Source organism: Semicossyphus pulcher, unplaced genomic scaffold, assembly GCF_022749685.1.
Source record: "Semicossyphus pulcher isolate SPU_LCO1_2020_fin unplaced genomic scaffold, fSemPul1.0.p SCAF_5, whole genome shotgun sequence".
NCBI classification, from domain to species: domain Eukaryota; kingdom Metazoa; phylum Chordata; class Actinopteri; order Labriformes; family Labridae; genus Semicossyphus; species Semicossyphus pulcher.
In genome coordinates, this window is record NW_027211726.1 from 5,590,194 (window position 1) to 5,613,289 (window position 23,096).

Below are 23,096 nucleotides of genomic sequence, written 5' to 3' on the forward strand. Positions count from 1 at the left end.
TGACAACCTGACTGCACACACATGACCGGACCAATAAAACACACACCAGACTAACGCGTGAGTTGACTAAACAGCTGACATTTAAAGCACTGATCCAAACTGACTCTGACCTCCCTGATGACCCCCCGCTCACCTGACCTCTTCCCTTTCCCCGACTATGACACAGACATGATATCACAAATGGGTAAGTATTGACAATTCCCACAGAACAGCAGATATCACAATGATTTCTACATTGATTCTGTCATGGTTTCAATTTAAATAAAAAGGTGAGGACCCAGATGCAGCCTTTGATATAAGTTTGATAAACAAAAGGCAAAAAATGCGAAAACAAAATCTAAAATCCAACAAAAGACAAAAAAGGAAAATCAAAAGACAGAGCAAAAAACTTACAACAAAACCAGGAACAGGTAATCCAAGGGACACGAGGGGTCAGGGGAAGCACAAAGAAGATCCAGGGAAGGAAACACAAGGAACCAAGTGCAGGTCATGGACATAGATTAAACTCCAGAGGAAGGACGACAATGATCAGACACAGGTGAGACAATCAAGGGGCAGGTGAAAACAATCAGGGCAGGGCACATAATCAAACAAGCGGGAAACACAAAGGCAGGAAGTGGACCAACACGAGGGACAAGGTGACAAAGTAAAACAGGAAATGATCTAATCAAAAAGACACAAGTGAAATACTTAACAAGACTAAACACTGACAAGAACACAGAATAAACTAAATACAAAACTAAACGATGAAAACTCATGACAAGGGACAAAGTGACAAGGTAAAACAAGAAATAATAACTAAACACCAAAATACAAGACAAAACCAGAACTAAACTAGAAACTCATGACAGATTCTTTTACTCCCCTTCTGTGTGACGAGTGTAATTAAACTGTAAAACAGGGTTTACATTCTGATGATGTTTAAGGCTTATATACTCATACTCATTTATTGTCAGTTAATGATAAAAAGTGGGGAGTTGTGAAGGACATTTTTATGTTAACCTGTTGAATCAAATGTTTAAATGTCTTTAGCGTTATAGACTCAATAATCATGGTATAATCAGCTAAGGTTAATTTAATGATGCATGCATCTGATTATTTTAGACATACAACACAAAAACTAAACTACTTAAAGTTCGGTGTCATTTATCAGAACATGGACGACATCCATAGACGCCTTTTCAAGCCAGTGCCAATTTTGTATTTGTATATTACGATAAAAAAAGTTACTTCACAATTTCGGTCTTTTTTTCAAACAATTGTTTCAGATGTTTTGAGCCATGCATCATTTATATAAATGAACTAAAAGTCACAAGGTGTGAAGCACAAAGGGCAGAAAAAACAAGTTTATTCCACCAAATTATAGCTGTAGATGTGTTATAGATGTGTGAGCCTATATATGTGTGAGCTATAGATGTGTCAGCGTTTAGTGTATACGTGTGTGTGGAACAACAGGAAGAGAGACATTTGGAGTATGAGGGACTTTTATTAAAAGCAAACTTACAGAACCAAAGGTGTGAAACAGCAGGTCAGCGGCATTAATTGACTTTAACACAAGAAGAGATTTTAAGCATCAATGTTCGGTTTCTGTGTGTTTCAAAACAGATCAAAAGAGATTTGATATGAAACAAAACAAAGAACATGATCCTGATTCATTCAGAAGACGGAAATTACTTTTTGCTCCAGTCTGGTAAAAAAACAACTAAATCTTTACATTTGATCAGTTTCATAGAAATAATCAAGCAAACTAGTGTGTGTGTGTGTGTGTGTGTGTGTGTAACCAGACTGATTGATTGTCCATGTCTTATGTACGAATAAAGATTCAGCACAGTGATAACACACAGACAAAGTCTATCCATCATTTCCTCCTGGCTCATCTGGCTGAGACTCACGGGGGACTGGAGAGTGCGAGAGGTGGACTCCAGTTCCTCACCAGGAGGGACACACAGAGACCACTGCTAGATTGATTGCGCGGGTGCAAAAAGGCTTTAGAAACCTGAAGAGATAAAAAAAAAAGGTAAAATAGAACCATAAATTATCTTATAAATGTTTGGAAATATCAATTCATAGAGCAACATATGTACAGTCATTAAAACCCACAATATTTATAATTCAGTCATTTCAGTCTGAACATTTGGAAATCAAGTATTTATTAAATGTCATGTTTTTGAAGTTAGTTCAACACTTTTTAATACATTTGTTTTTCTGAGTTTGTTCTTGTGAAGGTTCATTTATGACATTTGAATTACACTGAGCTGCTGCTGAAGGTTCAGCTTTGTTAGCTGTGCGAATAGTCCATGTCCAATATGAAGAAACTCACGGTGTGCAGGGCGGCCTGTTTCTCATTCAGCTTCTGGATTCAGTTTCTGAGAGAGCTCAGAGTTGTCATCAGGGGATCGTTGAAGTCGGCTGAAACACAAAGCGAAGACAAGTCATTTTAGTTCTCACATGAACAAATATCTTTTCTCCTCTGTCCTCTGATCCTCTCTGCTAGTTTCTTTCTTAACTCCAGAATTCAAACCTTCAACTAACACGTGTATCTTGTCCGAAGCACACAGCTCACTTTGTCTCTTGTACACGAATTAAACTTGACAAAACAAACATTATACCAAGAGAAAACACTGCCTTTAACCCTTTCCCCCTAAAATCCAAAACAATATCCACAAAACAGTCGGAAACAGAGAAACTCCACCGTCTAACCACAAGCAACAAACTACCTTCAAGTGTTTGTTAAGGGCTGTAAAACTGCTCGTCAGTGTTACAGAGGCATGAATAAATCTGAGTGTGTGGACAGTATGTCTACACGTAGATGTAGAAGCGTACATGATGAAAGATTAACTTACAAATTATGAATGTTTAATAAAATCTGATAAAAGTTTCTTTTTATTCTTTTATTGTTTTGCTGTCAGGGTCCAGAGGTGGACACTTACATTGGTTTCATACTAATCTCAGCCTTCAAACTGTTTATTAAATGTATAAAAAACTTGATGAAAGTGAGTGAAAAACAATATAAGGAAACAAAACTTCCCTTCCAACACAGGACTGTTACAGTGAACTTCCCACTCTCATCCCCTCTGACTCCAGTCTTACCTTCGTTGGTCCTGATCGCGACTTTGTCCAGCTTGGTGACGATGTCCTCCTTCACACCAGAGAGCTGAAACACACATTCGTACTTCCCCCAGTCTGCAGAGGACTCTGATGGAAGTTTCAGCTCGACACTCATCTGGAAGGATCCGTCGTGGTTGGGGAGGATCTCTCCGTGGTCCACGTCGTCATGAAGCTCCGCTCCATCTTTCCTCCAGAAAATCACGGCGCTGTTAGGGTAGAAACCTGTAGCGTGGCAGCTGACTGGAGAGGAGGAAGTCTTCTGGAGGAGAGACACTGAGGGGAGGTCTGGAGAGAGAGAGAAAGACAGATTATAGTTTCTTAATTATCATTTACTGTTGATTACTATCATAATTCCTGTTAACTGTCATGTATTTAAATGCCTTAAAACACAAATATTATATTTATAGTACCTATGCAAAGAAAAAGAAGCTCACTGGAGTGTAAATGATATAAATATGGGAGGGGCAGAGTGTGAGAAAAAAAAGATATGTAGCAGAGAGGAACAGATATAAAAAGTAGGAACAGAGAGAGAGAAGCAGAAAGATGAAGAGAGAGCAGGAGAGAAAGAGAAATGTGTGTAACATTTATTGTCATGTCAGGAAGAGAAGAGGTGTATGAACGTTGTGCTAATAAAAACACATCAGGTCATGTGATTCTACCTGTTCTCAGCAGAGAGCTCCTCCCATAGTCCACATACTTCTTCACCCACTCAGGGCAAATCTGGGTGAGGTAGTTCTTGGTCTGTGCTATTTGAGCTCTGTTATTATCCCACTTGTGTTTGGTGATGACAGCCTGTGGTGTTGGAGCGATCCATGACTCTGTCCTCAGGTGGAATGCTATGAAGTCTTCTCCATCATAACCAAACTGTTCATAACCATTAACTTCTCCAGTCTCATCATCCCACTCACAGCCGTACATCTGCTGGACAAGGTGGACACCTGAGAGAGAGAGAGAGAGCAGAGAGAGAGAGAGAGAGCAGAGAGAGATCACAGCCCAGTCATCTATTATCAGTTGATTTCACATCTCCACCACAGACACACTGATCCACACACACCAGCACAGAGCACCTACACCTCCTGCTGTTATTGGCTGGATGGAAGACGCTCACAGCCAATCATCATGTGGACAGTGTGGACGGTTTAGAGCGAGAGAGAGCTGCTCTAGAAGCTTCCACTGAAGGAGAGTCTCAGTCCAGGATCAGTCTGTAGACTCCTCCTGCTCAGCCAGCACAGTGTTCAGCAGTGTGTTAGTACAACTGCTCACAATAAGGCAGAGACCACCAGGACCACTATGGAGACTGGGAGGCAGTCTGTGCTTCCTGATTGGTCCATCCATCAGTCAATCATTAGACACAACCGACAGCTGTTTCTACCTGCAGGCGTCGGCTTGATGCTGCCTGAGAGGACGAACCGACACACTGTGGTCAGCACAGTGGAGATAATCTGATCTCATCTGTTTTCTACATTTTGAGAGAACAAACTAATCATGTTTGTCATGTTTGATTATGTTATGACTATTTTTTTAATTAATCAATAAATAGTTTAATCTGTTAAATGTCTTTAAAAAGTCAAATAAGTTCATCACAACGTCCCAGAGGCAAAAAGGTGAAGATCTTATTTCAATAGCATATTATGTCAGAGACACACTGAGGAGAGAGAGTGAGTGAGTGAGGATGAAAATACAAACATTTCATCAGTAGAAAGTTAAACATGAACAAACCTCCAGTTTGGTTGAAGCGCTGCTTTGCAATTTCTATGTTGGATTTGGAGGCCTGCTGTTGACCCACAGCGACCTCAGTCTCCCTCTCCCAGTAGTCAGCTTCGCCTTCTGTGACTCTGCTCATCCAGTCCTGTTTGGGTTCTGCTCTCCTGGTGTCACTGTCATAGTAATCTATCTGAATGTCATCAACATACCCAACAGTCACAAACTCTGGGAAGTTTGGGACTCCAGAAGACGCAGTGTAGAAATACTTCAGAGAGTGAGGCACTGTAAGAAAAAGTTCATGTGATCATTTCAGGTTTTATTTGACACTTTAATGAATCACTGAACAATTTAATGATCCAGCACACAGAATCAAAAAGAACTACAGCACATTCAACACAAGCTCATCATCTCTTTGTGGTCAATAAATAAAGTAAAAAAAGTTTCTCTTGAACTTTTTATTCTAATATAAACATTTTTTACTCAAGTGTAACTCGCTTAATGTAAATATATTTGTACAAACTCAACAATTATTATATATTTAACTCCTTATTTCACTGATAAGATTATTTTATGTACAATTAAAATTTTCCGTTAATAATGACACACCTCTACATTTTTAATAAACATATTTTTATATTTTTAAATAACTAATATTATTCATTTAATTTTAACATTCCCTCCACCATAAACTGATTGTTTTTGTTCTAACAGGTTTCTGTGAGTTTTGCCAGTTAAATATTTGATCATTTCAGAATCCCGCACGTCATCTGCTCTCTGAATTTGTGTAGATCATTTTCTGTGTTAAACTGCACTTATAAAAAATCACGCACTGCACACACTGAAAATGTTTTACAAATCTGTGCAGGATTAAATATAATCCCTGTTAATAAAATACCCAAACCTTATAGCCTGATCAATGCTGGGTTTTGAGGCTGATGATGATGTGAACACTTTTAGAGATTAAACTTGTTTTCGTGGCCAAAATCCAAACTGAGCCCATATTTCAGTTTCAAAATAAACTCGTCAGTGCCCTCTGGTGGACAAACTCGGTAATGGGAATGTTTCCAAACTACTTCAAACCTGTTTACTGATACTTGTCGACCAACATACAGATGCCAACACATCTGTAATAAGCTAACATCAGCAGATATATAGTGACTTTTTTGATCTGTCTCTGCTAAACAGCCTGTTATTGTACAAAGAGTGAATGTAATAACTGTCAGTGTGATGTGATCTGACAAAACCAACAAAACTCAATAAAGATGAGGATTATCTGGGGAATAGCTTCAAGGTTTATCTTAATATAGTATAAGGTAAAAATATATATTTAGAGGTAAAACAATATTACGAGGTAACCTTAATATTTAGGTTTAGTATTTTGTCAATGTATTTCTATGTTCACTATTTGAGTTATTTGTTCACAGTTCTGATGAAATATAGACACCTTGAGACAATTATTATTGTAATAAATTAAAAATAGAAGCAATATTAATTTTAGTCCTAAAATAACAGTCATGTTTAATAGCACTAAATGAACAACACACTTTCTACAAAAGGCTCATGAAGTTAAAGACTGAATTTAAGAGCTCTATTTATAGTTTTTGAACAGAATCGCTTTGTTTTGACGCCTTTCTGCCTATTTTCTTTATCTATGTGTGTGTGACTGGTTCGTGCTGCGTAGCTACGCTGCAATTTTAGCATTTATGGCCGTCATGATATAAATTGGGCCGAAATAATATCTCGAGTTGCTCTTTTGTAGGAGAAGACAAATGTGCTTTCTTCAACACTTCCCAGATAAAGACTTTTCTTATAACTACTAGGCGGTAATGACAGGAACAGACACGATTTACTCACTTGAAATGAGATGTTTACCTTTAACATCTCTATGATCTGCAAAAAAAACCCTCCTGAAACTAAACATCAAATAATAATACGAATCTTAAATTGGGCTGCAGCGCTGTTGCCTCACAGCTAGAAGGTCACTGGTCCAAACCCCGGTTTGGACAAAGTTGGCCTTTCTGTGCGGGGTTTGCATGTTCTCCCCGTGCACGCGTGAGTTCTCTCCGGGGTCTCCGGCTTCCTCCCACAGTCCAAAGACATGCTTGTTAGGTTAATTGGTGACTTTAGTTGACCATAGTGTGGGCGTGAATGAGAAAGTTTGTTTGTCTCTATGTGTCAGCCCTGTGATTGACTGGCGACCAGTCCAGGGTGTACCCCGCCTTTCGCCCGATGACAGCTGGGATAAGCTCCAGCACCCCCGCGACCCTGAACAGGATAAGCGGTATAGATAATGGATGGATGGATGGAATCTTAAACTGATATGTATATTATATAAAAATACGATCAATCGACTCAGATGATTCTTTACTCACATGCCGTCGTGTCATGTAGGACTGTTCCCAGGAGAGTCAGGAGCACCAAAGTCTTCATTGTGACCTGTGACTTCTTTAACTTTGATGAACTTTAAACTTATAAGTGTCTTTGTCCCGCTAGCTCGAGCTCTGAGGGTAAAATGAGGTGAGAGAAAATGGAGCACTGACATCAACCTCCGTAACAGCCACTAGAAATTTAGCCAGAGCATCAAAATCACTTGTAACTCGGTAAAACTGACCCACTGAGGTTATCAATGAAAGTGAAAGTACAGTCACTTTGTTTTAGCCCACCCGAGAGCATTGGGGGACGCGCGGGACTTTATTCTATGATCTTTGTTCACATGCCTCCTGCTGCTCAGATTTTCTGTAATATTATGCTAATGTGATGCTATGAGCACACATGTTTTAAATTTCTGGGAGGTCAGAGGTCAGATACAGATGAAATGGAGTTTATGAGGATGTAGTAGAGTTTTATTGTGCTTTTGTTCTGAGACTGAAAACAGCTCTGATCCAAATATAAACAATAAAACAACAATCCAAAGTGTTCCATACATGGTATGGATATATTGTGAAGAAAGACAGCAGAGCTAGGCCAAGGCTGTGGGTTCTGGCTCGCAATGCATCCTGGTACATGTAGGCACTAAACTCTAATCAAAACATTACAATTTGTTCACATCGTACTGAAATGCTATCATACCTCTGAATCCTTAATATTGACTTAAGATATTATGGAAAACAACAACAACATAATCCTAATAAATAATGAAAAACCTTAAACACATAAATTATATTTAGCTCGAGCCTTATCAATCAAAACATTTCATCAGCTTTACGGAAATATACAAACAATATTTACACAACTGGAAATTAAATTTTGTTATGATGTTTTTATATTGTGTGTGTGTGTGTGTGTGTGTGTGTGTGTATCTATGTGTGTGCACAGGGACAGGCAACACTGTGCACATTAGCGTTAAGGTGGAATAAATTCCCAGGAGAATGTGTTGGAAGCGCTGCTTGTAACTTATCCATAAACCTGAAGAAGAAAAAACAGAGAAGAAAAAATAAACATGACATCAAAAACAAAATAACTTCATAAATGTTTGCAGAGTAAGTTTCCACAAAGCTGAATATTAAAAGTCACTGAGACCTAAAATATGTTTGCTTCAATCATCAATCCAACAGTTTCACTTATTTTTGTAGAAGACGAGTTTATGGTCAAATATTTTATTGACAGCTAAAATGTGTCACCAACATGTTACAATAATAAAGAATCACAGAAGGTTCCTTCGAACAGTTTAAAGCAGCTTTAAAGCAACAAGTTCACGGCCTATGTGATGCTACTCACTGTGTTCAGGGTGGTGTGTTTGTCTTTTAGGCATTTTGATTCTCAAGCATTTTTTCTTGCTCCACGACAGGGTTGTTCACAGCTGTGAGGTCAGAAGCACAATGTTAACAAGCAGCAGATATATAATATCACAACAGATAACACTCCAGAAAACCGCTTTAATACAAAGAGAGCGTTTCAGCTCAGAGTGAATATAATAAAACAGGTTGTACTTACGAGATGGAGGGCGTTTGGCTGAAAATAAATACAAACACATTATTAAAGATGTAACCGTTAAATATTTCAGACAGTGTCACCTTCAGTCCAGTGATGATCCTCTCTAATACCAACTCAAACTGATAAATAAATCCTTATGACTTTTGTTTAAATCTTACGCTATTTCTTTTCTGATGGCCTCTTCCTTACATCATCGTGCTGCAGTCAAATTATAATTAAACTGTTTCTGGGTCTTACAGCGCTTAACGTTGATAAAAACACATTTTAAATGTTAAGAAGATCATTTGTTTCACTTTTGAAAACTGGACAGAAAAAAAGTCGAGAAAGAAAATACAGAAAATAAAATGACTTCATGTTTCTGCTTTGGTCTCTCACCATTCCTCTTCTTCAACATGAATACAACGGCAGCGATGAGGGCGAGAGCAAGAACAAGCGCTGCAGCAATGATGCCGATGGTCACGTGCATGGAATTCCCTGTTGAGCAGAAAACAACAAAACACAGTCACAACCTGAGCAGGTGAAGCAGGTTAACAAGTGGGTGATGTGTAAAATATAATATTCCAGTTCTTCAAGTCTCTGTCCTTGTTTACTAACAACCCCAAACCTATCCAAAATGTTGTGCTACCATATTTTTAATGTAAGATAATCAATGTTAAAAATGTGTATGTACATGTAGAATTTACACTTTAGATGAATCACATCTTCGTAACAGAATTTGTTGTTAGTATTTCTGGGTGTGTCAGAGATCCACAAAGATACAGGATGGGCAAAATCTACTTTCCTTGTTACTGGCACTAATCAGCCCTCACAAGTGATGAGATCTAATAAGCTTGTTGATGAGTTGTGTTACATATCTTACTTTCCATGTTATTATTTTCACAAATGCTTTATTATACAATTATAATTGAGACTGAAGGTTGGTAATGAATCATAAAATAATAGTTTTATTAAACAGACTGCAGTGGTAACGGCTGTGACGTCATCTGTTTCCATGCAGAATTTTTTTTCAGTTCTGTGAGGATTTGTTTATTTTGTTAAACTAAACTGTTTGTAAACAGAATGCTTGCAGTAAAAAAAACAACACTTTTTTTCAACTTTACCTAAATACCTAAATGTACAAATGTAAACAAAATGTTGTAACGGCTCAACTATGAGATCTATTAAAGATGAGTGGAATATCTGGCATTATTTATACTGTTGGTATTTTCTGCAGTATAATACTTATAGATAAAAGAGTGAATATTGAGGAGCCACAGAACTAGTGAATATATTAACAGTTGTCATTTGTTGCTAGGCAGATTTCAGTGAAACAGGTTTGCTCTGGGAAAAACCAATTCACCACATGTAGGCTACAGTTGGAAGTCTTTAACACTAATAAAAATTATACACACCAACTCACAGTGGAAAATAGGGAAAAATCTGTTATTTTAACTTTTTCTCTTGATCCAGAGTGCTTCCTCTCACGAAGGATAACATGTATTTGTTTGTAGACTTATGGTTAGACAGCAGGAAACCATACAATATGGCAAGTTTCTCGAAGAAGGTCTCAAAGTAAATCAGCGCTTCTATTTCCTTTTCACGTGAAAAGTTAAATTCAACCTTCAGTTATCTCTAAATTCATTCAGTGACTGTATGTGGAACGACAAAGACACATATTTGGATTTTTAAGGGCTTTATTGAAAGGCAAGATTAAAGTACAAAAATCAAAATAGCAAGGCAACTTCATTTGCAATGTATACTTCACCCAACACAGGAACTGATTTTGAGCATTGATGTTAAATTTCTGTGTTAACACAACTCAAGATAAAACATTTCATCTTCTGAATAGTAGAAATTTACTGAAGCTTCCTGACAGCTCGCTGAGAATAATTAAAAATCCCACAGCCCTTTAACATCTCGTCTGAAACTAAAATCAAAACATTACAATTTGATCACATCGTACTGAGATGCTATCATACCTCTGCATCCTTAATATTGAATTAAGATATTATGGAAAACAACATAATCCTAATGAATTATTGAAAACCTTAAACACATTAATTATATTTAGCTCGAGCCTTATCAATCAAAACATTTAATCAGAAATATACAAACAATATTTACACAACTGGAAAATAAATTTTGTTGTTTTTTTATTTTGTGTGTGTGTGTGTGTGTGTGTGTGTGTGTGTGTGTGTTCACTCATTTAGCATGTTTTTGGATGTTGCTGATTTATTTGTAGTTTTGCTACCACTGACCAAATACAACCAGAAAACCAAACAATGGCTTTTTTTGTATAAAAAGTAAAGACTATTTCCACTGATTGACAAATATCTGTATTGTTAATGTATATATTATGATATTATAGACCTTCTGAGTATTGATCTGAAAATAGGATGGCGTGTGGATGTGTGTGTTTATAAATGTAGAATAACGTGTGTTTTACCAACATCAATTTAAGCACAAAGCTCCCAAAACCAGAAGCATCAAACTGTAACTACGGCGGATTTGTTTTAAAAGCACACAAAATATTTAGAATGTAAATATGAAGAGAAGTGAGACGCTTTTATGGATTGATTGTTGTTGTTTAACTTCTCACCAAGAAAAAAATAATCATCCTCATTTCAATAACCAAAGTTAAAGCATCAAAAGAAAGGCCACTTTTTTTAAACTAAGTTAACCAAACAATCTAATGTCGTCTTTTATGTTTGAGGAGATTTGTACAGCGTTGATCAACTAATTTTCAAACTTCTTTTCTCTGCATTTCAATCAATAAGCATCTAAATCGAGATTTCCAACCCTGATCAGCTCATTTCATGTGATGAATAACCAATAAATTCCCAGGAAAATGTGCTGGAAGCGCTGCTTGTTCCAGTGCAAAACGTATCCATAAACCTGAAGAAGAAAAAACAAACACGAAATCAAAAACAAAATAACTTCATAAATGTTTGCAGAGTAAGTTTCCACAAAGCTGAATATTAAAAGTCACTGAGACCTAAAATATGTTTGCTTCAATCATCAATCCAACAGTTTCACTTATTTTTGTAGAAGACGAGTTTATGGTCAAATATTTTATTGACAGCTAAAATGTGTCACCAACATGTTACAATAATAAAGAATCACAGAAGGTTCCTTTGAACAGTTTAAAGCAGCTTTAAAGCAACAAGTTCACGGCCTATGTGATGCTACTCACTGTGTTCAGGGTGGTGTGTTTGTCTTTTAGGCATTTTGATTCTCAAGCATTTTTTCTTGCTCCACGACAGGGTTGTTCACAGCTGTGAGGTCAGAAGCACAATGTTAACAAGCAGCAGATATATAATATCACAACAGATAACACTCCAGAAAACCGCTTTAATACAAAGAGAGCGTTTCAGCTCAGAGTGAATATAATAAAACAGGTTGTACTTACGAGATGGAGGGCGTTTGGCTGAAAATAAATACAAACACATTATTAAAGATGTAACCGTTAAATATTTCAGACAGTGTCACCTTCAGTCCAGTGATGATCCTCTCTAATACCAACTCAAACTGATAAATAAATCCTTATGACTTTTGTTTAAATCTTACACTATTTCTTTTCTGATGGCCTCTTCCTTACATCATCGTGCTGCAGTCAAATTATAATTAAACTGTTTCTGGGTCTTACAGCGCTTAATGTTGATAAAAACACATTTTAAATGTTAAGAAGATCATTTGTTTCACTTTTGCAAACTGGACAGAAAAAAAGTCGAGAAAGAAAATACAGAAAATAAAATGACTTCATGTTTCTGCTTTGGTCTCTCACCATTCCTCTTCTTCAACATGAACACAACGGCAGCGATGAGGGCGAGAGCAAGAACAAGCACTGCAGCAATGATGCCGATGGTCACGTGCATGGAATTCCCTGTTGAGCAGAAAACAACAAAACACAGTCACAACCTGAGCAGGTGAAGCAGGTTAAAGAGAAGAACATCTGCCAGTCAGACCATAATCCTGAATATAAGCACAGTTTGTTTGTGCTGCTGATGTTAACTCTCATCCTGTCTGTAGATAATTACTGTATTGATGCTGAATCTTTGAACAAGTCCATGAACTCATCTCCTAAAACTGACATGAAGTAAAATACAGTGCCTATAATCTCTGAACATGTAAATGGTTACACAATGACTGAAAAAAAAAACACTCTAAACTTGTTTGAGTAAATTCTTTTTACAATAATCTTCAGACAACTTTCTAAAAAATGTCTTCTATTGGAGGTAAATAAAAAGAAGTCTTTATCAAAAATATAAACTGAACAAAAACACTTTTTTGTGTTTCATTATTGACATTTGTCTGTGTTGATCAAAGGTCAGTAAAGAGCGGACAGACAGCACAAACAGCTGCAGTCATCTATAATCCTTTGAAACAAATCATTTAAATCTGATAAAAGTTTCTTTTTATTCTTTTATTGTTTTGCTGTCAGGGTCCAGAGGTGGACACTTACATTGGTTTCATACTAATCTCAGCCTTCAAACTGTTTATTAAATGTATAAAAAACTTGATGAAAGTGAGTGAAAAACAATATAAGGAAACAAAACTTCCCTTCCAACACAGGACTGTTACAGTGAACTTCCCACTCTCATCCCCTCTGACTCCAGTCTTACCTTCGTTGGTCCTGATCGCGACTTTGTCCAGCTTGGTGACGATGTCCTCCTTCACACCAGAGAGCTGAAACACACATTCGTACTTCCCCCAGTCTGCAGAGGACTCTGATGGAAGCTTCAGCTCGACACTCATCTGGAAGGATCCGTCGTGGTTGGGGAGGATCTCTCCGTGGTCCACGTCCTCATGAAGCTCCGCTCCATCTTTCCTCCAGAACATCACGGCGCTGTTAGGGTAGAAACCTGTAGCGTGGCAGCTGACTGGAGAGGAGGAAGTCTTCTGGAGGAGAGACACTGAGGGGAGGTCTGGAGAGAGAGAGAAAGACAGATTATAGTTTCTTTATCATCATTTACTGTTGATTACTATCATAGTTCCTGTTTGATGTTATGTATTTAAATGCCTTAATAACATGAAGACCAAGAGGCGGACAGAAAGTGTGAGAATAAAAAATAGAGAGAATAATGTAGATGTACAGATATGCAGCCGAGAGAAAGAGATATAAAAAGTAGGAACAGAGAGAGAGAAGCAGAAAGATGAAGAGAGAGCAGGAGAGAAAGAGAAATGTGTGTAACATTTATTGTCATGTCAGGAAGAGAAGAGGTGTATGAACGTTGTGCTAATAAAAACACATCAGGTCATGTGATTCTACCTGTTCTCAGCAGAGAGCTCCTCCCATAGTCCACATACTTCTTCAGCCACTCAGGGCAAATCTTGGTGAAGTAGTTCTTGCTCTGGGCTATTCTAGGTTTGTTATTATCCCACTTGTGTTTGGTGATGACAGCCTGTGGTGTTGGAGCGATCCATGTCATTGTCTTAAAGTCCATCACTACGAAGTCTTCTCCATCATAACCATACTGTTTGAAAGCATTAACGTCTTGAGTCTCATCATCCAACTCACAGCCGTACATCTCCTGGTAAAGGTGGACACCTGAGAGAGAGAGAGAGAGAGAGAGAGAGAGAGAGCAGAGTGAGATCACAGCCCAGTCATCTATTATCAGTTGATTTCACATCTCCACCACAGAGACACTGATCCACACACACCAGCACAGAGCACCTACACCTCCTGCTGTTATTGGCTGGATGGAAGACGCTCACAGCCAATCATCATGTGGACAGTGTGGACGGTTTAGAGCGAGAGAGAGCTGCTCTAGAAGCTTCCACTGAAGGAGAGTCTCAGTCCAGGATCAGTCTGTAGACTCCTCCTGCTCAGCCAGCACAGTGTTCAGCAGTGTGTTACTACAACTGCTCACAATAAGGCAGAGACCACCAGGACCACTATGGAGACTGGGAGGCAGTCTGTGCGTCCTGATTGGTCCATCCATCAGTCAATCATTCGACACAACCGACAGCTGTTTCTACCTGCAGGCGTCGGCTTGATGCTGCCTGAGAGGACGAACCGACACACTGTGGTCAGCACAGTGGAGATAATCTGATCTCATCTGTTTTCTACATTTTGAGAGAACAAACTAATCATGTTTGTCATGTTTGATTATGTTATGACTATTTTTTAATTAATCAATAAATAGTTTAATCTGTTAAATGTCTTTAAAAAGTCAAATAAGTTCATCACAACGTCCCAGAGGCAAAAAGGTGAAATCTTTAAGTTGCTTCTTCCGTCTGAGCAACACTGAACAGCATTTCATTTATTTCAATAGTATATTATGTCAGAGACACACTGAGGTCCAGTTCAATTAATCTGATCTGTGTTTCTGCTCTTTATATATCATGGACACAGTGTGGTCAGTGCAGCAGAGTCGAGCTGTTACACTTTTTAAACCTCTGATCACAATCACACATTCATCATGTCGTCCTGTCAGCCACGTTCATTTACACACGCTGCTCCTCCTCTCATGTGCGGACCCAGCAGAAGCAGCCTGTGTCCCATTTACAGTCCTGCACCTTAGTTTTAGAAACCAGGCGCTGACGTTCCTCCATCAGCTGTGTGTTGTAGAGCTGTTGTGATCAACAGGTTTTCTACAGGAGAGTTCATATGGACCGACTGACTGTGGGCAGCCCAGTCGAGTTATTCTGGTCTAATCTAGTGGAGATAAAGGGTTAATAATCTCTGAAGGTTATTATGGGATGGACAGAAACGCTGCATCAGGGCAGTTTAGCAGCATCCAGCAGTCTGAGTGTCAGTGATGTTTCTGTGAGTCCGACTGTGTTTCAGACAAGAAACGCCTCCAAACAGCTTCAACTACGTCAGTGACACACTCCTGACTGTGTGTGTGTGTGTGTGTGGGTGTGTGTGAGATTTGATTTTTAACCAGATCTTTATTGATCACTCTTCACACTGTACAAAAACATAACACATCCTTGTTTTAAACGCACCAATCACATCACAGTTTCACTTCAGCATGTCTCCCACCAACAGCTGACCCTCCACCACAGAGCACAGCACCCTCTCATGAGCCCAGACTGACTGGAAACTCTCCAGGTCCTGGTTGGCTCCGTAAAAACTGAAGTCCAACAACAACCTGGACTTCAACATTTTCTCAAACAGTAGCTTTACATGAAGCTCCAAAGATTCCCCCACCTTCCTCTTCCTGCTCACATATATGGCCATCTTTGCTTGTCCCAGGAGGAAATTTACGCTCTGACATTTATGCTTTTGGTGCCGAGTGTATTTGAACCCACAGATAAAAACCTGTTGAGTAAAAATCTCTTTAAAACAGCCAAAAAACTTTCCCAGTAAAACAAACAGAGGAGTCAGACGAGTGCACTCTAAAGAGCAGTGAAACACTGTCTCCCTGTGCTCACAGGAAGGACACGTATCCTGCACACTGACATTCAGAACAGAAATAAAAGCAGTGACAGCTATGATGCCATGTAGGATCCTCCACTGTAGGTCTGCATGTTTCTTGATCAGGGGGGGGTTTGTACAGAGACCTCCACTCAGGTCTGGCCTCAGGACTGAGCCCCAGATAAGTCCTCCAGGGGGTGTCACTGCGACCATTCAGGGTTTTTTTATGTACAGTCTTAACAATCAGTTTGTAAAAAGTCTTCCCCGCCCCGTCACTTAAAGAAACACCTGCAGTGTTGGTGGAAGCCAGTAAAAGACCAGAGCAGTCCTTCAGGTCAGGAAGCAGTGCGAGAGCAGGGTAGGGGTCAGAGCTGTCTGGCAGCAGAGAGCCGTCACCATAGTCAGTAAGTAGAGACCACTGGTGCCCTGTCAGCTGATGTTTCCAGCGCCTCAGTAACTGTCTTATGATCCGTGTGGATCTCACTCCCAGACCAGCAGCCAGACCAGCCGGATTGTCCAACTGAGGTCCAGTCGGCTCCACCACCTGGCCCAGCGTAGAGATCCTGGCAGAGAGGAACATTCTGGACAGAGTGGGTCCAGCCCAGTGAGGAGAGTCCAAGCGTCCGCCGCACAACACCGGCTCTTTAAGCAGCCAGTACAGAGAGTCTGCCTGTTCCTGTCTCTGCTTCTTCAGCAGAGTCCACACTGTAAAAACACTGAGATAAAACCCTGGCAGAGAGGACATGTTCACTTTCTTTAAATCCATTAAAAACAGAGCTCAGTCCGAGTCCACCAAAACGCTGCAGGATACAGCAGGACAGCGGCCTCCACACCAGGTCAGCGGGCCCAGTGAGCAGTCTCTGCATGAACTGAAGGCGGACAGTAGCACCCCTACTGGCTAGATGAACCAGACCCTGCCCTCCCTCCTCTTTAGGGAGAAAGAGCACACTCTGAGGAACCCAATGCAGCCTGTCCCAGAAAAAATCCACCAACACTTTTTGGACGTCAGACAGGAGAGAGGGAGGAGGATCAACACAGGCCAACATGTGCCACAGAGCAGAGGAGACCAGACTATTGGCCACAAGTACCCGCCCTCTAAAACACATTTTAGGCAACAACCACCTCCATTTGTTAAGACGACCTTTGACCTTTTCCACAACACTTTCCCAATTTTTCTTTATGAAGGTCTCATTCCCCAAAAAGACTCCCAGATATTTCAGACCTCCTTTTTTCCAGACCAGACCTCCAGGTAGACTGAGCTGATCCCTCAGCCTCTCCCCCACCATGACAGCCTCACTTTTCACCCAGTTCACTTTGGCAGAAGACATGGAACCAAATAAATTAACATTTCTTTCTAACAGATCAATATCTTTCTGCTTATTTACCAGGACAACGGCATCATCAGCGTATGCAGACAGTTTAAAATGAACATCAGAGCCTGGAAAACACACCCGCACAGATCTGAGGTCAGTTTGTGAAGCAGAGGTTCAATGGCTGAAGAGTGTAACATGCCAGACAAGGGACATCCCTGCCTCACCCCCCTCTGCACACTAAAAGGAGCACTCAGACCTCCATTGGTTTTTAGAACACTCTCAATGCCACAGTACAACACCTGGATCTTGGCTATGACACGTGGGCTGAACCCAAAGGCAGCTCGAGTCTGCCACAGATACTGGTGTTCAACCCGATCAAAAGCCTTTTCCTGGTCTATTGAAATCAAACCAGTGTCTACAGCCAATGAACGAGAGACCTCCAGAACATCTCGAATCAGAGTGATGTTATCACTAATGAGCCTGCCGGGCACACAGTGGGTCTGATCAGCGTGGATGATGGAGCCCATCACCTGTCTGAGTCTAGAGGCCAGGACCTTGGACAAGATTTAAAAGTCTGTGCAAAGTAACGACACCGGTCACTCTTCTTTGGCAGCAGAGTAATGACCGCCCTCCTGCAGCTCAGAGGCAGCCGACCCCTCTCCTACTGTCTCTGATCACCTCCAGCAGATCCTCCCCCAGCACAGACCAGAAGGACTCAATCCCAGGAGCTCTACCATGCTGCAGACTCATCAACGCAGAGTAGAGTTCAGGCAGGGACAGCTGGGCCTCCAACTTCACATTTTCCTCTGCCCCAACCTGAGGAAGTCCAGCATAGAAGGACTCACACACCTCTGGACGCTCTGTAAATTCACTCCTGTATAAGTCCTTGTAAAAGTTAGCTGCAAACTTCCTGCTGTCAGAGGAGTCTGAGATGGAAGAACCGTTTCTGGACCGTAAAGAATGGATGATCTTTTTCTGTCCATGTTTCCTCTCCAGGCCAAAGAAGAAGTGAGATGGAGCATCCATCAGTGTGACATCCAGGACACGAGATCTGACCAGGGCCCCCTGTGCTGTGACGCCCAGCAGGTTGGCTAGAGCCGACTTTTTAGATTGAAGGGAATCCAACAGCCGTCGATTTCCTGTGGAGTCTACCAAACGCTGGAGCTCCACCACTTCAGTCTCTAGATCTCTCAAAGATCTGCTGATGTCTCTGGTGACATTGCGAGTTTAATTCTGACACAATTGTTTGATCTGACATTTGCCAAAGTCCCACCACTGCTGAACACAATCAAAGTCAGACTTACACTGTCTGTGGGTGACCCAGAAATACTCCACAGCATCCCTAAAAGCCTTATCATGTAACAGGGCCGTGTTAAAATGCCAATAAGCACTGTTCAGTCCGACCTTCTTAATAAAAACAGAACAAAACACAAGACAGTGATCCGTGAAGCCCACAGGGTTTATGTGACAGCCTTTAAAAACACTCAGCTGGTGTTTAAAAGAACACAAGCGATCCAGCCTGGCCAGAGATAAAACATCGTCTTTAGAGTGACTCCAGGTGTACTGTCTGTGATTATGATTGAAACTCCTCCACACATCAGCCAGCTCCTGAGTCTCTGTGAGCTGTCTGAGCCTGTGTGATGAAGCAGCATGAGGCTCCTGGTGATTCCTGTCCAGTTGGATTTTCTGTACAGTTAAAATCTCCACCCAGAAATAAATACTCGTCACTGCTGCAGCGTCTGATGGTGTCACACAACACACCCAGAACAGTAAGTCTGTCCACATGAGTGCATGGTACATAAACATTAATCAGAGGGAGCTTAACATTTTCATACTGAACTTTGACCTTCAGTAAACAGCCTTCAATAACTTCCTCTACCTCACATGAGACAGGCAGGAAGCTTCTAGAGAACATAATCCCAACTCCTCCACTACAGCTGGACTTATGGCTCCGGATCACATCCCCACCCCACTCTCTCCTCCACTGACTTTCACTCTCGGAAGTGCTGTGTGTCTCCTGAACCATCAGCACATCTAACTTCTTAAACTCCTGCAGCTGAAACAGAGCGGCTCTTTTAGCAACATCTCGAGCTCCATTCAGGTTCAAAGTGCCGACTCTGAAGTCACACATGGAGAGAGAGAGGTTTATAGAAGACACAAGAAAAACACACCACAGAAAGAAAAAGAAAGAGATCAGAGTCTGTTTAAGCATCATCTTCAAGGATTTGTGCTTTAACTTTTAGAATCAGTTTCCTGAGACGATAAACCTCCTGACCTGTGAGGCCTTCGTCCCCAAACGCTCCGGACTGTTTGGTTAGAGGCCGAGCTGACTCAACAAACCGCTGCAGGTCTGGAAAGTAGCTCTCTACTTTCACCAGCTTCGCTCCCCGAGTGTCCTGAAGGAACTTCTGGATTTTAGCTAAAGTGAACCTTCTGTGTCCGTCCTCCTGTGTGGACATGAACTCACTGTCAGACTCTGCTGAAACAGCCTTTAGACCTTTCTTCACTTTGGACCCTTTAGCACTGTTCTGCACACTTTCTGGGCTCTTTCTCTTCTGTGACATTTTTAATAACTCATCATCAGACATGTCCTCATCTTCCACAGAGTCAGCACACACTGAGATTACATTTCCCTGAGCTCACTCTGCATCCTGACTTTCACTTATCACACCTGTTTGTTCCCTCCTGTTTTCAATCTCACTTTGTTCACCTGACTCCTTCTGTGACTTTGTTTCTGTTTCTGCGTCTCCCTGCCTGCTGTCCTTTTCCTGCCGCTCCTCAGTGACTCTGTTACACTTGTTTCTAGCATCAGGGACCCTGCCTCCCCGGGGGGCAGCTTCAGCTCTACTGGAGCACCATGAACACCGGCCTCCTGTGACAAACAACATGTTTCAGAAGATTTACAGCCGAGAGACACCATCTTGATCGGGGAGACTACCTGTCCATACCTGGAGAGCTCTTTGGCCAACATGTCATTTTTAATGAACGGGGGGGCGTTAGAGATGATTATCTTTTTAGCCGGAGAAGAGAGAGAGAGAGAGTGTGTGTGTGTGAGAGAGAGCGAGAGTGTGTGTGTGTGTGTGTGAGAGAGAGAGAGAGAGTGTGTGTGTGAGAGAAAGCGAGAGAGTGTGTGTGTGTGTGTGTGTGTGTGTGTGTGTGTGAGAGAGAGAGAGAGAGAGTGTGTGTGTGTGTGTGTTTGCATGTGTGAGAGAGAGTGCGTGTGTGTGTGTGAGAGAGAGAGAGAGAGTGTGTGTGTGTGTGTGTGAGAGAAAGCGAGAGAGTGTGTGTGTGTGTGTGAGAGAGAGAGAGAGAGAGAGAGAGAGAGAGAGAGAGAGAGATTGTGTGTGTGTGTGTGTGTGTGTGTGTGTGTGAGAGAGAGAATGAGTGTGTGTGTGTGTGTGTGTGTGTGTGTGTGTGTGTGTGTGTGTGTGGTCACATCTGTCTAAAATACAAGATGAAAATATAAACAACATTTCATCAGTAGAAAGTTAAACATGAACAAACCTCCAGTTTGGTTGAAGCGCTGCTTTGCAGTTTCTATGTTGCCTTTGAAGGTCTGCTGTTCACCCACAGCGAGATCAGTCTGCCACTGCCAGTAGTTAGAATCTCCTGCTGTGACTCTGCTCATCCAGTCCTGTTTGGGTTCTGCTCTCCTGGTGTTGCTGTCATAGTAACTTATCTGAACGCCATCCACCAACCCAACAATCACAAACTCTGGGAAGTTTGGGACTCCAGAAGACCCAGTGAAGAAATACTTCAGAGAGTGAGTCACTGTAAGAAAAAGTTCATGTGATCATTTCAGGTTTTATTTGACACTTTAATGAATCACTGAACAATTTAATGATCCAGCACACAGAATCAAAAAGAACTACAGCACATTCAACACAAGCTCATCATCTCTTTGCAGTCAATAAACACTAAAACAATGTTTGTGTAGATTTAAAAACAAAGTTTCTCTTGAACTTTTTATTCTAATATTTCTGATGAATGTGTCTTCAAAATGTTTTTATTCTGAAAGGAAATATTTAACAAGTCATAAATTCAGCTCATGCAGTCGTGTACCTGACTTTCACTGACATCAAACAGTCTGTCATAAATCATCTTTTTATCTAGTGCTGGATATCTTAGTGTGAAGTGAAACTCCAGTTTGATTTCCAGTTTGTGTCTTCATTCAATCTTCAGGAAACTTCTTTAGCAGTTTACACTCGTTATCTTATTAGTTTGAAATCTGAAATCTCAAACCTCTGAACAAAATGTACACGTGATTCAATCTGATTTATAAACCAATAAATCAAATGTTATTTAATGTCTATTTAATTAAATAACATCTTTTATGGTCTTAATTTTATATCTTATCTTAAGTTTCTTCAAAAGGTTTTGAAGATTTTGATTTAATCTTCTAATCTTCAGTTGAGAAGAGGGTTTTTTGCTCTTTTCTTTTATCATTTTTAATAATCATGAAATTATAAATTATATATTTTTTCTTAATATCATGAGGTTTGTGGATGTCAAATTTATGGATAGAAATGTTTTTTTTCTGAATTCAATCAATTAAAAAATGACTCAAGTGTAACTCACTTTAATGTAAATACATTTGTTCAAATGCAATAATTATTATATATTTAACTCCTTATTTCACTGATAAGATCATTTTATGTACAATTAAAATATTCTGTTAATTATGACAATCTCAGAAAAGTGTGAATGGACACACCTCTATGTTTTTAATAAACATATTTATATTTCACATGTAGTGATTCTACACATTTTGTATTTGCAGATAAAAAAAACACCAAAAACTACTTTATGAAATTCTAACATTCCCTCCACCATAAACTGGATAAACTGGTAGATCTAACAGGTTTCTGTGAATCAAATAATTAATCATCATTTCTGTGTTAAATTGCACTTAAAAAATGCACTGCACACACTGAAAATGTTTTACAAATATGTGCAGGAATAAATCTAATCCCTGTTAATAAAATATCCAAACGTTATAGCCTGATCAATGCATGTTTCTGAGGCTGATGCGGATACTTTCAAAGATTAAAACTTTTGTTTTTGTGGCCAAAACACAAACTGAGGCGTTATGTCAGTTTCAAAATAAACTCGTCAGTGCCCTCTGGTAGACAGGCTGTGTAATGAAGACTCTGTTTCTAAACTACTTCAATCCTGCTTTGTTGTTTCCTGATACTTATCGACCAACATCTGTAATAAGCTAATATCAGAAGATAGTGTTTTTTTCTGCCTAGCTCTACTAAACAGCCTGCTATTGTGACTGGTTCTCGCCGTAGTTATGCTACTATTTAAGCATTTAAGGTCCTGATACATTAAATATACGCAACATTTTTGTCTTTACAATCAATCGACTCAGATGATTATTTACTCACCTGCCGTCGTGTCATGTAGGACTGTTCCCAGGAGAGTTAGGAGCATCAAAGTCTTCATTTTTTCATTTTGACCCGTGACTTCTTCAACTTTGATGAACTTAAAGCTAATAAGTCTCTTTGGTGAGCTAAAGACAAACCGTGCTACCAGGCTGGTAGTACCAGCTCGAGCTCTAAGGGTGAAATGAGGTGGGGGAAAATTGAGCGTTCCGCCTCCACCAATAGGAATTTAGCCTGCGCATCAACGTCACGTGTAACTCGGTAAAAGTGACTCACAGAGGTTATCAACGAAAGCGAAAGTAAAGTCAG

The 23,096-nt window shown here is 40.2% G+C and overlaps 2 protein-coding genes and 1 long non-coding RNA gene across 3 annotated transcripts; all 3 read right to left on the reverse strand.

Annotated features, from left to right (window-relative positions):
• Window positions 1–1,466: 1,466 nt before the first annotated feature.
• Window positions 1,467–2,658, reverse strand: LOC138609262 (uncharacterized). Its single transcript, XR_011309470.1, has 2 exons — window positions 2,321–2,658; window positions 1,467–1,996 (listed from the first exon to the last, which is right to left on the reverse strand). It is a non-coding gene; the product is annotated as an uncharacterized lncRNA (long non-coding RNA).
• A 290-nt stretch (window positions 2,659–2,948) lies between these two features.
• LOC138608683 (class I histocompatibility antigen, F10 alpha chain-like) lies at window positions 2,949–8,211 on the reverse strand. Its single transcript, XM_069681242.1, has 5 exons — window positions 7,185–8,211; window positions 4,828–5,094; window positions 3,768–4,046; window positions 3,050–3,393; window positions 2,949–2,960 (listed from the first exon to the last, which is right to left on the reverse strand). The coding sequence occupies exons 1-5, from the start codon at window positions 7,240–7,242 to the stop codon at window positions 2,949–2,951; spliced, it is 960 nt and encodes a 319-aa protein (XP_069537343.1). The 5' UTR covers window positions 7,243–8,211.
• Window positions 8,212–11,739: 3,528 nt separating this feature from the next.
• On the reverse strand, window positions 11,740–22,932 carry LOC138608310 (major histocompatibility complex class I-related gene protein-like). Its single transcript, XM_069680869.1, has 7 exons — window positions 22,791–22,932; window positions 20,905–21,171; window positions 13,994–14,272; window positions 13,347–13,649; window positions 12,509–12,607; window positions 12,134–12,151; window positions 11,740–11,999 (listed from the first exon to the last, which is right to left on the reverse strand). The coding sequence occupies exons 1-7, from the start codon at window positions 22,846–22,848 to the stop codon at window positions 11,944–11,946; spliced, it is 1,080 nt and encodes a 359-aa protein (XP_069536970.1). The 5' UTR covers window positions 22,849–22,932; the 3' UTR covers window positions 11,740–11,943.
• Window positions 22,933–23,096: the final 164 nt, after the last annotated feature.

What these genes read in the sequence shown, in the direction of transcription:
- LOC138608683 (XM_069681242.1), bottom strand. Translation starts at nt 7,242, where the DNA reads ATGAAGACTTTGGTGCTCCTGACTCTCCTGGGAACAGTCCTACATGAC. An exon ending in CCTACATGACACGACGGCAT is followed by an intron (nt 5,095 to 7,184) that starts GTGAGTAAAGAA and finishes TTTTTCTTACAG; the next exon opens with TGCCTCACTCTCTGAAGTAT. An exon ending in GCGCTTCAACCAAACTGGAG is followed by an intron (nt 4,047 to 4,827) that starts GTTTGTTCATGT and finishes TCTCTCTCTCAG; the next exon opens with GTGTCCACCTTGTCCAGCAG.
- LOC138608310 (XM_069680869.1), bottom strand. Translation starts at nt 22,848, where the DNA reads ATGAAGACTTTGATGCTCCTAACTCTCCTGGGAACAGTCCTACATGAC. An exon ending in CCTACATGACACGACGGCAG is followed by an intron (nt 21,172 to 22,790) that starts GTGAGTAAATAA and finishes TTTTTCTTACAG; the next exon opens with TGACTCACTCTCTGAAGTAT. An exon ending in GCGCTTCAACCAAACTGGAG is followed by an intron (nt 14,273 to 20,904) that starts GTTTGTTCATGT and finishes TCTCTCTCTCAG; the next exon opens with GTGTCCACCTTTACCAGGAG.